Raw genomic sequence first — 12,298 nt, 5'->3', positions numbered from 1 at the left:
CTAGAATTTAAATGCTTCCTGTAGTTCATTTTTCTTCTGCTTCACTTATTTGAAGTTTAATACGATATAATCCTTTTTTAAGCTTCAACGCTTCTTACGTCTTATGAAAAACACCAAGCACAGCTGCGTGCTGCTGGATTAAAATTCCTCGACCATCCTGGCCCAGACAGAGAGCGCCCGTGCATGTGTTCGTATATTTTTTACAATACCTTCCATAAGAACAATGGGATATCGCGGACTTCAACGCTTGCGTGAAAAGTTTAGGGAAATAATTCTATTGAAACTTCACGTAATGGAAATACCAGATGAAGTTATAATTCCAAAAATTTTATTAAAATGACGACATACATTCCGACACCGTACGAATGGCTACACCGTTTGAAAGTGGCTGTATTTTATCTGTTCGACAAATCAATTACGCATCGAGTGATGATATTTGCGAGACAATTTTTCTAATCGTAATTGTTCTTGACTGGAGATAGAATTACTATGAAAAGGGATTGATTCTTAAACGATCATAGGGATTGCTATGTTTGCTAGAAAAAATTTAAACATCGCTAGATTCTATACAGAAGTTTAGCTAAACTTGGACGCTAAAAAGTTTTTCGATTAAAAATTTCAATTATAAAATTTTTAAATCTTCTCTTAGTGTAAAAATATTTTCAAAATAACGATCCTTGCAAAATGTCATAAATGTTATAAATTTTTTTTTTAAGTTGACAATTTTCAAATTTTATGCAAAATGATTGTTTATGATTGAGTTATATATTTTGTTAGTCAAACTTATGTATTCAGTATTGTCTATATCTTCAAATGGGAGATTAAAAATATGCAGAAAAAAATTAAAACATTTTACAACTTTTTTGACGATTAGTTTAAAATTTTACACGAACCACGAAATATTTCAATTAACTATTAAATGTGTAATCATCTCACTGAATGAACACATCCCCCTTGGATATGTGTGCATGAAAATGTGAAATTCCTTACAGTTGTGTTTCCCCCTTTTTTTTGAATTTGTCCTCTCGCTGTATAACTGTTCAGTGAAATAGAACTCCCCAACAGTTCAATGGTGAGCTTAGACGAAAAATATCAGTTTTAAAGTAACGAAGATTTGGTTTTATGTGCAGGTAAGAATAAGCGATATTATTCTAACTATTAATCATTGTTTATGCTGATTCTATTTTGACTTCTCGATAATTTTCTCTCTTACTTCAATTTTATCAATCGTATCAAATAAAAACAAAGCTGTATTTTTAATATCCATTCTCTTTGCATTCTGTTACGTTCCAAATCTAAATAACTTTTTGATCATCAAATGTGGCTGATGAATTTTAAACTATCGTAAATTTATTTGTTTTAAAAATTTAACGCAATTTACCGATATTCACGCGTGAAACTCAGTATTAAAATTAGTACTATCCTTTTAAATTGCAGTGCAGTGTTTGCTCTGGAGTGACGATATAATGATAATTAGGCCTGCAGATTACCCTTGAGAACGAGCTCTTGAAAAGCTCAAAACAGGAAAGATCTCAATATTTTTTCTTATTCGATAGTTTTCGAGTTATCTAATATTTTATCTAAAAAAAAACTCATAAACGGCCGTCTTTGACATTAAAAAAATACATGGAAATCGGAAATATTTCAATTTTTAAGTTCTATAATTTTTGCAAGTTTTTGTTGGCCATTATTGTTCTGTCGTTCCTGAAAATGACCAAAACAAAAAAATTAGTTTTTCTTGAGGTATTCATGAAAAATTGTGTACGCACTTAACAAAAGCGGAAAGAGAAAATTCAGCCCTTCTAAATCCGTTTTCAGGAGAAGTTATGCAAAGATTCCATTCAGATTCATGCGGCACAAGGCTTTGGAATGATAAGTCAGTATTGATGAGCACTGGACTAATTTAAAAAATAAAAGGTACCAGAGACATTTTTTCTTATATAAAAAGAATTAAAACAGAAATACATCTTTTCCTCAAAAACAAAATATTTAATTTTAACATTTTATTTTAAGGTTTTTCAATTTACAAGATTTAACACTGGTGTGGAGTAAAATTGAATGCATTGAGGTGCTGCTGCATCGTATACTCCTCAATAAAATCTTATTCTGTGTATGCTGCTTGTTTACAGGTAAAATTATTATTTAAAATTAACTATAGTTTCATCTCATTTATCTGCATAATTAATAATTATCACTGCTTCTTTTGTACCTAGCATTAATTCGATGGAATTAATTTATTCTTTCGCTGATATTTATAATGTTTTATTTGTAATTTTTGTGTAGACGGCGCGTAAACGTCATAAGGTTATTGTTAATTTCCTCGGTGTTAATAATTTTTTTTTCTGTCGTTGGTCACTGTATTGCAGCTCATACTATTTCGTTGATAATTATCGGCATGATCTACTATGTCTATTAAGCAACATCCTTTTTTTCCTGTTTGATGATATAAATATTGATCAATTACTTTTTCGTTATGTCATTTCATTTATGAACCATGCACATTATCCATTGTGCAAATATGTTCATTGTAATTATTAATTTGTTCTCTGTGATTCTATATTTAAACAAATATAATTTTTTCTTTTTTCGAGGATAGACAATTGCTCGGCGTTGAAATCGCTTGCGTGGCCGATATAGCAAATCTCGAAGAACCGTCCAGCACTCTTTCATTTCCGTCGCCGCTGATCTTCGCGAGAAAATCCCAGTGACCGTCTGGTATGGCTCCTGATCCAAGATCATCCCCTATTCCCGCGAGCGCCAGCCACGATCTCTGCAGCAAAATCTAGACAGTTCACGCTAATGATTTGTACGTTTCCTGTCGCCGGTCCTTGATCGCTGACACAAATGAAAAATTTCAAGTTGAAACTTTATAACACAACTTTTGCAATTAAAAAAAATCTATTTTTTTCTATTTTTTGTATGTAAAAACAATCCTAGTATTTTTTTTATTTCTGTTCAACTTATGTGAGAGAGGAGGGTGAAAATACAATTGTCACAAAAAATCGAGCGTGAGCGTGATCAATTCCTTTATAAGATGTATTCCATATATGAAAACAAGATGAAAAAAAATATTCAGATAAAAAAGTAAAATGACCATGAAAAGTGGAAAAAATAACGATAATCCATTGCATTTCTATTATAAAATTGAGAATATTCACTTAATACCTCCTATTCAGAACCACTTATTAATAAAAAAAAAAAAAAAAAAAAAAACGGAAAATATGCTCATTTTCATTACTTTGCAGCATCAAAGCAAATTTGACAACCTATGTTTCATGCACAAAACAATTAAGCACGTAGTTATTATGCACAAAAAAAAAGGTAAAAAATTTTTACGCACAATATAATTATTGTCCGGCACAAATGATCGATTACGAAAAAAATGTAATGTCATGTGCGAATATTTCATGCACAAATTGATTAAAATTATAAAAAAGTTAGGCACAAAGTGTTTTGCGGTATTCATGAAACAAATATTTCTTGCACATAAAATATTGAAGCAAACCATCAGCTTCAACGCTACTCGATGAAAGTTCTAGCAAGGCATCTCGATACGCTGTGAATCCCTCAGATATCGATCGTACAGCTTCTGCTCACGAAGACCATCTCGTTGTACTCACACGTTCTGGAACCAATAAGCGATCGGCAGTGCCAGCTACATTTTCTTCAAGCTTAGTTAGAAGTAATTTGTACCTTTCTGACGAGCCAGAAAAAAATACATAGATATTTTCTAAAAAATCAAAAAATTTTTTTGTTTCCATATTTTCTGAGCATGTCATAACTGCAGTACCAACAAGATTCAGTGAGTGTCCGAAACAAGGTACCCACAGCGCCAAGGGATTTTGTTTTTTTACCAGTTACAACCCTGTTTACATCCACTCATAATGGCAGCATTGATAGGACTGGCCACGGCAATCTGACAAAGAAATAACATTTTCCTGAAAAAATGCAGTAATCGCATACAAATTATTTTGTGCTTTTCGTCCTTGATTGACAAAAAATGCCAGAAAGCGTTCAACTGGACGATTGTCTGTAATATATCGAACTGCCAAGCATATTTGATCGGCATGACTGAAATCTGTTGTTGAATCTACTGAAATGGAATAACATTTTGAGCTCTTAATATTATCGATGATTTCTTTGTTGACTCTTTTGCTCATGATTTTTATGATCTCTTCATAAATTGTTGGGGACAGATAATTTACATTACCTTTCCCACAATTCCCATATTTTAGTAAATGAGCGTTTAAAAACTCATCATACTGACACAGTAGTTCTACACAACCTAGAAAATTACCATTATTTGCGGCCCCTAAAATTTCATTATCACCTCGAAACGGTAAATTCCCAGCAGCTAAAAACTTTATTATACTGACAACGCGTTTTAAAACATTTTTCCACTTATTCCTTTCATTTTCGATTTCTTGTTAGATTGAAGCCTCCTAGCTCAATGTAGAGCATGAAACTAGTTTTATCATTCCTTAATGTCTTCAGAAACGTCTTCAGATATTTTGCACTAATCTTTGTCCTGCTCTAGAATGAGCTAGGAGGCTTCAATCGGAATTCTGAAACGGTCAAAATTTATTAAAATTTGTCAAGGAATCCAAAAAAATTTTTTTCAAATTTTTTTACCGGAACCATCGGGTTCTAGGAACCGTTTTTTGTTAAAAATAGCATTTTTCGGCCCTAGAAGCTATCGCCTTCAATTAAAAAATCTGAAAAAATTTGAGGTTATGTATTTTGATGAAAAAAACGAGAAAAAAATTTTTCTAGATTTTTCGAGACTCCGTACCGTCCTAAAAAAATTATTTTCGTCAAAAAAAGCGGTTTTTGGCTTCAAAAGGTGCGTTAAGTAATCTGAAAAAAATCTGAAAAAAATTGAGGTTATGTTTTTTAATGCGAAAAATAACTGAAAAAATTTCCGAGTACTACATCGGCTCATACCGCCGTATCTCGATTTTTGAAATTTTCAATGATTTTATCTGAAGGCCTGAAGCACTCGAAAAATCTGAAAAAATTCAAGGTTGTTTGGATTATGGAAAAGTATTTTTATGAAATTGTTCAGATTTTTTACTTGCTTCATGTCCTCAGAAAAAATATAGATCGAAAATGGACGTTTATACCGGAGGTGGGGGGTAGGAGGGGGGAGGGGGTCTAAAAAATTTTTTTTGGGATCTTTTTACCATGTACTATAACATACCAAAAGCGTGTCAAGATCGGTGACATACGTGCGCACGGTTTTGTAAAAAAGTATTATTTTGACCCATATACTTCTTGCGAATTTTGCAAGGGAACCTCCTTGAGTCTTTATATCAATTTTTATAGCGAGACTCAAAATTGTCACTACGTCGCGATTTAATGTTTATCGAACGTACGATCCACGCGAATATTCAATCTCGCACATCGCGATAAAAAAAAAGAAGCCTCCAACTAGCGCGTCTCATATTGCCGAGAGAAGGACGAAAGCAACTCGAAGACGCATTAAGTACACATGCGGTATCTACACACGTTTATTATATAAGTATACTACATCAGAGGAGGTTGGAAGGCCTTGGAAAAGTCGCGCCTGCGGAGAAGATAATCTAGCGGATATTTTCGCAAAGCCCTGGCGCTGGCGCGCGCCGCATCCTTCCTATGTCTATCCGCCTGCTCCTCCGCGCTCCCCGCGCCGAGAGCTCGCTCTCGAGTATAGTACAGTAGTATTCGTCTTCCGGCTCGCGTTTCCCGCACTCATGATGCCTTAGCGACGCACACACGATGTGCTAAAGCTCAAAGTCACTCGGCTGGGGCGGCGGAACTGCGAAGGAGGGAAAAGTTGGCTGGCGCGCGCTATATTACACACACAGTCGATAACGAGTTATCGAATCGTGTGCACATCAAATATGATGACGGCGATCCCCACCGTGTTTTCCCTCTCTGTCTGTGGCGACCGGGCGCGCATATGCTCCTCCCGTATAAGCGGCCGTACGTACCTATATAATATATCTTTGCCGATGCGCACATGTGTGCTCGTCTATCCTTTGCGTATACGTATATCCTACACCGCAGGATAAGCGAGGGGGCCGCTTCGGCTTATATTATTCTTATTCGGAAAAGGGATTTCCCTGAGCTGCAGCTATGTACCTCGTCGGGGCACACGATACACTCATTAGTGAGGGCTTCGTATGTTTATACGAGGTATTTGAATTTACACGTAAGACCGAGTGCTGCGTTGAGCGGGAGAAACTTTTCGAGTTTTCTCCAAGTACGGAGATAGGTATAATAGTAAGTATAATACGCGTGTTTGTGTATTGTTTCAGTGGAGCGTGAGCTGTATGATAAAGATGTAAAGCACGAGGAGCTCTCGTCGACGAATTATTTCACGCTCCTGTTGTATCTATTGCGCAATTGGCAAGGATGAATTTGTCTGCGTTTACATCTTCAGTGAAAGATCAGCGAGACTCGAAATTGAATAGTTGATCTTTACAACTCTGTTCCAAAGCGCACGCAGTTGATTAAAAAGATTTACTCCAAGGATAAATATCTCCCTTTATTTCATCAACAGTCCCGGAGAGCTTTCACGAAATGGCCCTAATAAATTCTCTCGACATCTACGCTGCAGCGCGCCGCGACATTTTTTAAAAGAAAACTCGAACGGCTACACCAAAATACCGAGTTACTGCTACTGCAATCGTATGCAAATTTTATTAAAAAAAAAAGAGGAAAAAATCCTTGACTTTAGTAGTAGTAGTAGTAGTAGTAGTAGTAGTAGTAGTAGTAGTAGTAGTAGCCGAGCTTCTCGGTGCTTTATGAATCTCATCTCGTGCACGTGACAGCTGCAGCTGCAGGTATATACCCATACAGCAGTTATATATATAACGATTATAGCTTTTTGCTGCACTTGCGCGTCGTTTCCATTCCATATAGCTGCAGTCGATTTAAATTAGAAACTGTATAAATACATATATTGCCTTTTGCCTAAAATGTATATATCTTGGCACAGAAGTTTTACTTTTGAAAAGGAGCACACATTGTCGTGTGCGAGTGCCACATATTCTCGAACAATTGAGCAAGTATGAGAATAATTATATATCTGTGTAAGGAGTTAGTTCGGTACATACAACTTTGATTTATTAGTGCTTTTGGAAACTTGATCTCGGTTTCGAGGTATTAATTTGCTTTGAACGAACGGTACGAAATTATGAGGATGATAAAATTATTTTATATCAAATATAAATACTTAAAATAAATATTAACATTATAATGATTATCTTTTCAACGAGCTTGATTAAAAAACGAATTGATAATTACAATATTGATTTTGGAATTTATCTGTCAGAAGTAAAACTCGAATTCATATCGTAAAAGTACAAAAATATTTCAACCTTTGCCGAAACCCGGGATTGAACCGGGGACATTTAGATCTTCAGTCTAACGCTCTCCCAACTGAGCTATTTCGGCTGTATGGTAGAAGTCTTTTAATGCTGTAGATCAATGCAATCGAGTCAATTTTTATCGCATTTTCCGGAAAATTTGTCATCAAAGTTTATGAACAATTTTGTTTAAAAGTTAAAATTTTTCAGCATATCCAGGTGAAATATTATTCGTCATCGGCTTACGTTATTGTGAGTTTTGTTTGATAATCCGTTAGAGAACAAATTGCGAGTATTTTATTATTTCTTGTAAAAGCTTGAAATTAACAACATTGTTATTTTAGGTTAGAAAAAAAGTCAATGAAACAGATTACGTTTTGTACGTTTTTAATACGTAAAAAATGTCATACATTATCATGAACATGCTTAAATACTTATCATCTCAAGTCTTAACAACTAATTCCCATTGCATGGTACAAATCTTTAAATTTTCAAAAAAAAAAAAGACAATAGCCTCGCATCGCTGTTGGCACATTTACATTTAAAACGAGCTGCATATAGTAACGATAGTAATTATGTCAACGGTACACGCTTAATCTATCACTCGTGTAAAATACTTGAAAAACGATTAATCGAAGAACTTCTCACGTCCGATCGAGCACGTAAGAACCGACGTAGTCGGCCCTTATCGACGCCTCGTAAACCCTCGAGATGACGGTGAAGTGACAGTTGTGCAGCTGGGTGGGCGGCGTCGCGTACAGCGAGTCGTTCACGAGATGCACGAAGCCGTCCTCGGGCCTCAGCTCGTTCGTGTACGACCTCACCGAGGTCTGGCCGATCGAGCCGTTGTGCGGCGAGCGCTGGGTCAGGATGATGGACTTGCCGCGGTAATCCTCGGCCTCGGGGAACTCGCGCATCGCGTACTGATGCTTCATGCTGGCCATGACGCGACACCAGTTCTGCAGCACCTCCGCGTTCACGGTGAGCCAGTTCCAGTTGGGCTGGCCGGTGCTCGTGCCGATGGGCGCCGACGTGTAATACGTGCAGCCGAGGCTCGGCGAGCTGAACTCCCCGAGGCTGGCCAGCAGATCGTGGAGCGGCGCCGGCACGAGGACGGACGAGTCGACGCCGACCTTCTTGACGCCGACGCGCACCTTGGTCGACTTCTCCTGCACGTCCTGGGCGCGCTTGAGCAGCAGCGTGCGCCACATCATGGTGAACTCGGCCAGGGTCATGGTGTAGTCGACGCACTCGTTGAGCGCGTACAGCTGCTCGTACACGGCCTTGGGCAGACTGGACTGGCCGGCTATGTCGAGCCTGTGGCCCGACGAGTAGCCGTCCGAGTGCAGGGCGCAGAATTGCTTCTTGCGTAAGGGATTTTCCTCGAGATAAGGAAGAGTGAACGCAGGCGTTGATTCCGCCATTATCTTTCACGATTGAAAATGAACGAGACACACGCGTTGATGTTACTGCTGCACTGTGATCGCGCGGACTGACGAGTGACGATCGGCCCTTCGAGATAGTGTACTGCGGCCGGGGGTATTGTATGGCGCTAAAGTCTAGACAAGTATCAACCCGCCAAATAAATGACAATCTATGACGATTGTTTACTAATGCTGCGTTTAAACTTGCTGAAAGACAGGATATCTTGATTGTACCATGTAAATTTTAAAGATATAAAATTTAACTAAAATTAATCACGAAAGTGTAAAATATTTAATTGTTTCTATGATTGATAGACAAAATTGTGTATTTTGGAAAATTCATCAGGTTTGATAACGAAGAGATGCCAATATTATTTAAAATCTGCCGCTAGCCCTGCATTGGCGCTGCGCTACAGGCAGCATAGCAATTAGCAGCTGGCGAGTGAAAGCACGTGTAGTCGATGTAGTCTGCCGTCTGCCGCGACGGGCTTTTCACAACGTGCGTCAAGGCAAACTTAACCTTTTTTTAATTATCGCACCCCGTCTAACGTGGGAGAAACAATGGATTTAATTAAAACAATCGAGAGTGATCAGGAGATCGAGGATCTGTCAGAACCTTCCGACGAAGAAGATGACGTGAGTTATTTGTTCCATTATTGTTATTATGATACACTGAGAGAAAAAAATGTATTTACATGGGTGAATGTTTGACAATGTTTTGCAGTTTCAACCACGTAGAAAGGAAAAAAAGAAGGACACCGGCTTGGGAGGTGACTTTGTTCTCAACAGTGAAGACTTCGAGCACGATACTTGGAACGATTTGAGCAAATATATCAAACGTAAAGCCAAAACCAAGCTTGATGACAAAATCAAGAAAGTGAGAAATTCCAGTAAGGCTGAGAATAGTGCATCAGTAGAGAATCTTGACGATGCTGAAGATGAGAATGACTTGTTCGTCGAAGAGGAAGATCTTCAAAAAGATACCATTAAAACCAAGTTGAAAAAAACTAAAAAAGGGAAAGCCGTAGAGGAACAAGAAGAAATGAAGTTTGAGGTTGTCGAAAATTATGACAACTTAGCTTCATTTGAGAATCTAAACATTTCCAGACCACTTCTTAAAGTATGTTTAACTAAATTTATCTTTATTTACCATAAAAGTTTAGAAATAGTAATCTAATTCGTAATCTAATTTTTATAGGCTATAAGTACAATGAAATACTACAATCCAACTCCTATACAAGCTGCAACAATACCAGTTGCGTTATTAGGTAGAGATATTTGTGGATGCGCTGCAACAGGTACAGGAAAAACTGCTGCCTATATGCTTCCAACTTTGGAAAGATTATTGTACAGACCAGCTGGAGGGACTCCAGTTACTAGAGTTTTGGTTCTTGTTCCCACTCGAGAGTTGGGTGTTCAAGTATATCAAGTAACTAAGCAATTGGCACAGTTCACTTCAATTGAAGTAGGATTGTCAGTTGGTGGTTTAGATGTGAAAGTACAGGTATGGAATATTTGTGTTTATTGAATCAATGCTTATGAAAATTTAAAAAAAATTATTGTACTTGACTCATGAATTATCTGTTATTAGGAAAGTGTTCTGAGAAAAAATCCAGACATTGTTATTGCCACTCCTGGTCGTTTGATTGATCATTTAGCCAATGCACCAACTTTTACTTTAAATACAATTGAAGTATTAATTTTGGATGAAGCTGATAGGTTTTTAGATTTTTTTTATGCATATATTTTAAAGTAAAGTATAATTCTTTAATAATATTTATTTATTATTTATAGAATGTTGGATGAGTATTTTGCTGAACAGATGAAACATATTGTCAAGCAGTGCTCTAGAACTCGACAAACCATGCTCTTCTCAGCTACCATGACTGAAGAAGTAAAAGAATTAGCTGCTGTTTCTCTCGACAAGCCAGTCAAAGTTTTTGTTGACAGCAATCAAGATGTTGCTTCTGCTTTACGACAAGAATTTATTAGGTTGGTAAAATTTGAGATACAATATTTGACTTATTTTTATTAAATATTTAATTTATAGCACCTCTGCAATGAAAATATAGAACACAAAATCTTATATACAGTCAATTTCTATTATTAGCTAATATCTTTGAACTTTTCTAGAATTCGTAAAGAAAGAGAAGGCGATCGAGAAGCAGTACTAGCTGCCCTGGTATGCCGTACCTTCCATGATCACACCATGATTTTTGTACAAACCAAAAAGCAAGCTCACCGATTACACATTTTGTTAGGGCTTCTAGGAGTCAAGGTAAGTCGAAATTTTACTTTCACATCCACCATCTGAAATATCACAGAAGTAACAGAAAATTTGTACACTAGGTCGGAGAGCTTCACGGTAATTTAACGCAGCCTCAACGATTGGAAAGTTTGAGAAAATTCAAAGACGAAGAAGTAGACGTTTTGATAGCGACGGATGTTGCGGCCAGAGGTCTGGATATCAGCGGCGTCAAAACCGTCATTAATTTCGTGATGCCAGCGACGTTGCAGCACTACATCCACAGGGTCGGCCGAACTGCTCGTGCGGGTCGAGGTGGTGTGTCGGTCTCGCTGGCCGGTGAGCAGGAACGTCAGCTGGTCAACGAAGTCATCAAGCAGGCGAAAAATCCAGTGAAACGCCGTATCATACCGATCAAGATAATCGAAAAGTATAACAAAAAGCTTCAGTCGCTGGAGCCCGACGTTGAAAAGATCCTCAACGAGGAGAGGGAAGAGCGAGAATTGGCCAAGTGCCAAAATCAAACCAACCGCATCGAGAACATGTTGAAGGACGAAAACAACACAGATCAACGAGTCTGGTTCCAATCGCAGAAGGATAGAAATTTGGAGAAAAGTAAGTATACAGCTTCACAAGCTGCGCTTCAGAATCTTCATTACATGTTTCTTGTGACTTGAAAGCTATAACCGCACGTTTTTATTTTCAGAAAAACTGCAAGACAAACCAGAGAAGGATAAGTCTGCCAAGACGCCTAAAGATAAATCCGATAAAAAGCCTGACAAGAAATCGAAAAAACCAGCAAAGAAGTTGGATCCAGCTGAAGAACGAGCTTTGCAAGAATTGAACAAAGTCGCAGCTTTTCAAGCGCGTATGGCAAAGAAGAACATCAAACCGAAGAAGATGAGGTCTTGCGTGGATGCTACTGCTCCTGAAGACCGTACCAGAGTCAAGAAGAGGAAGGCTTCGTCCTTCGCTAGCGATCTGACAGATACAAGCAGAAAGAACGTCAAGAGAATGCGATACGAGTCAGTATTTTTTTTCATTATTCTTTTTCTATTTTTTATTTATCCTTTCATTAACAATAAATGCTGAATTCGTTGGTGTTTTACAGAGCAAATACCAAAAAGAACCAGAAGGCAAGCAAATCAATGAAAAAGGCTAAAATGAAGGGTATTAAACCCAAGGGCAATCCCAATCCAAAAAGACGTTAAAAATTTTATTTTTTATTTTTTATAAGCGTAATAAATGTAATGTTATGTAAATAAATATAATTTTAC

General features: G+C 37.4%; 1 protein-coding gene and 1 non-coding gene across 2 annotated transcripts; one reads left to right on the top strand and one right to left on the bottom strand.

Moving 5' to 3' along the window:
• Nucleotides 1–7,367: 7,367 nt before the first annotated feature.
• Nucleotides 7,368–7,440, bottom strand: Trnaf-gaa. Its single transcript has one exon. It is a non-coding gene; the product is annotated as a tRNA-Phe (tRNA).
• A 1,792-nt stretch (nucleotides 7,441–9,232) lies between these two features.
• On the top strand, nucleotides 9,233–12,282 carry LOC106659826 (probable ATP-dependent RNA helicase DDX27). Its single transcript, XM_014382540.2, has 9 exons — nucleotides 9,233–9,412; nucleotides 9,501–9,896; nucleotides 9,975–10,280; nucleotides 10,368–10,495; nucleotides 10,571–10,768; nucleotides 10,910–11,054; nucleotides 11,126–11,636; nucleotides 11,728–12,046; nucleotides 12,133–12,282. Exons 1-9 carry the CDS (start codon nucleotides 9,338–9,340, stop codon nucleotides 12,230–12,232), a joined length of 2,178 nt encoding a protein of 725 aa, XP_014238026.2. The 5' UTR covers nucleotides 9,233–9,337; the 3' UTR covers nucleotides 12,233–12,282.
• The last annotated feature ends 16 nt before the right edge of the window (nucleotides 12,283–12,298 follow it).

Source organism: Trichogramma pretiosum, unplaced genomic scaffold, assembly GCF_000599845.2.
Source record: "Trichogramma pretiosum strain Unisexual culture from Peru unplaced genomic scaffold, Tpre_2.0 scaffold19, whole genome shotgun sequence".
Taxonomy (NCBI): domain Eukaryota; kingdom Metazoa; phylum Arthropoda; class Insecta; order Hymenoptera; family Trichogrammatidae; genus Trichogramma; species Trichogramma pretiosum.
This window is presented reverse-complemented; position numbering and strand designations above follow the sequence as displayed.

Excerpts from the sequence above, each read along its gene's own strand:
- LOC106659826 (XM_014382540.2), top strand. The coding sequence starts at position 9,338 with ATGGATTTAATTAAAACAATCGAGAGTGATCAGGAGATCGAGGATCTG. Across the intron at positions 10,281-10,367 it reads GTTTAGATGTGAAAGTACAG|GAAAGTGTTCTGAGAAAAAA; the intron begins GTATGGAATATT and ends ATCTGTTATTAG. Across the intron at positions 10,496-10,570 it reads ATTTTGGATGAAGCTGATAG|AATGTTGGATGAGTATTTTG; the intron begins GTTTTTAGATTT and ends TATTATTTATAG.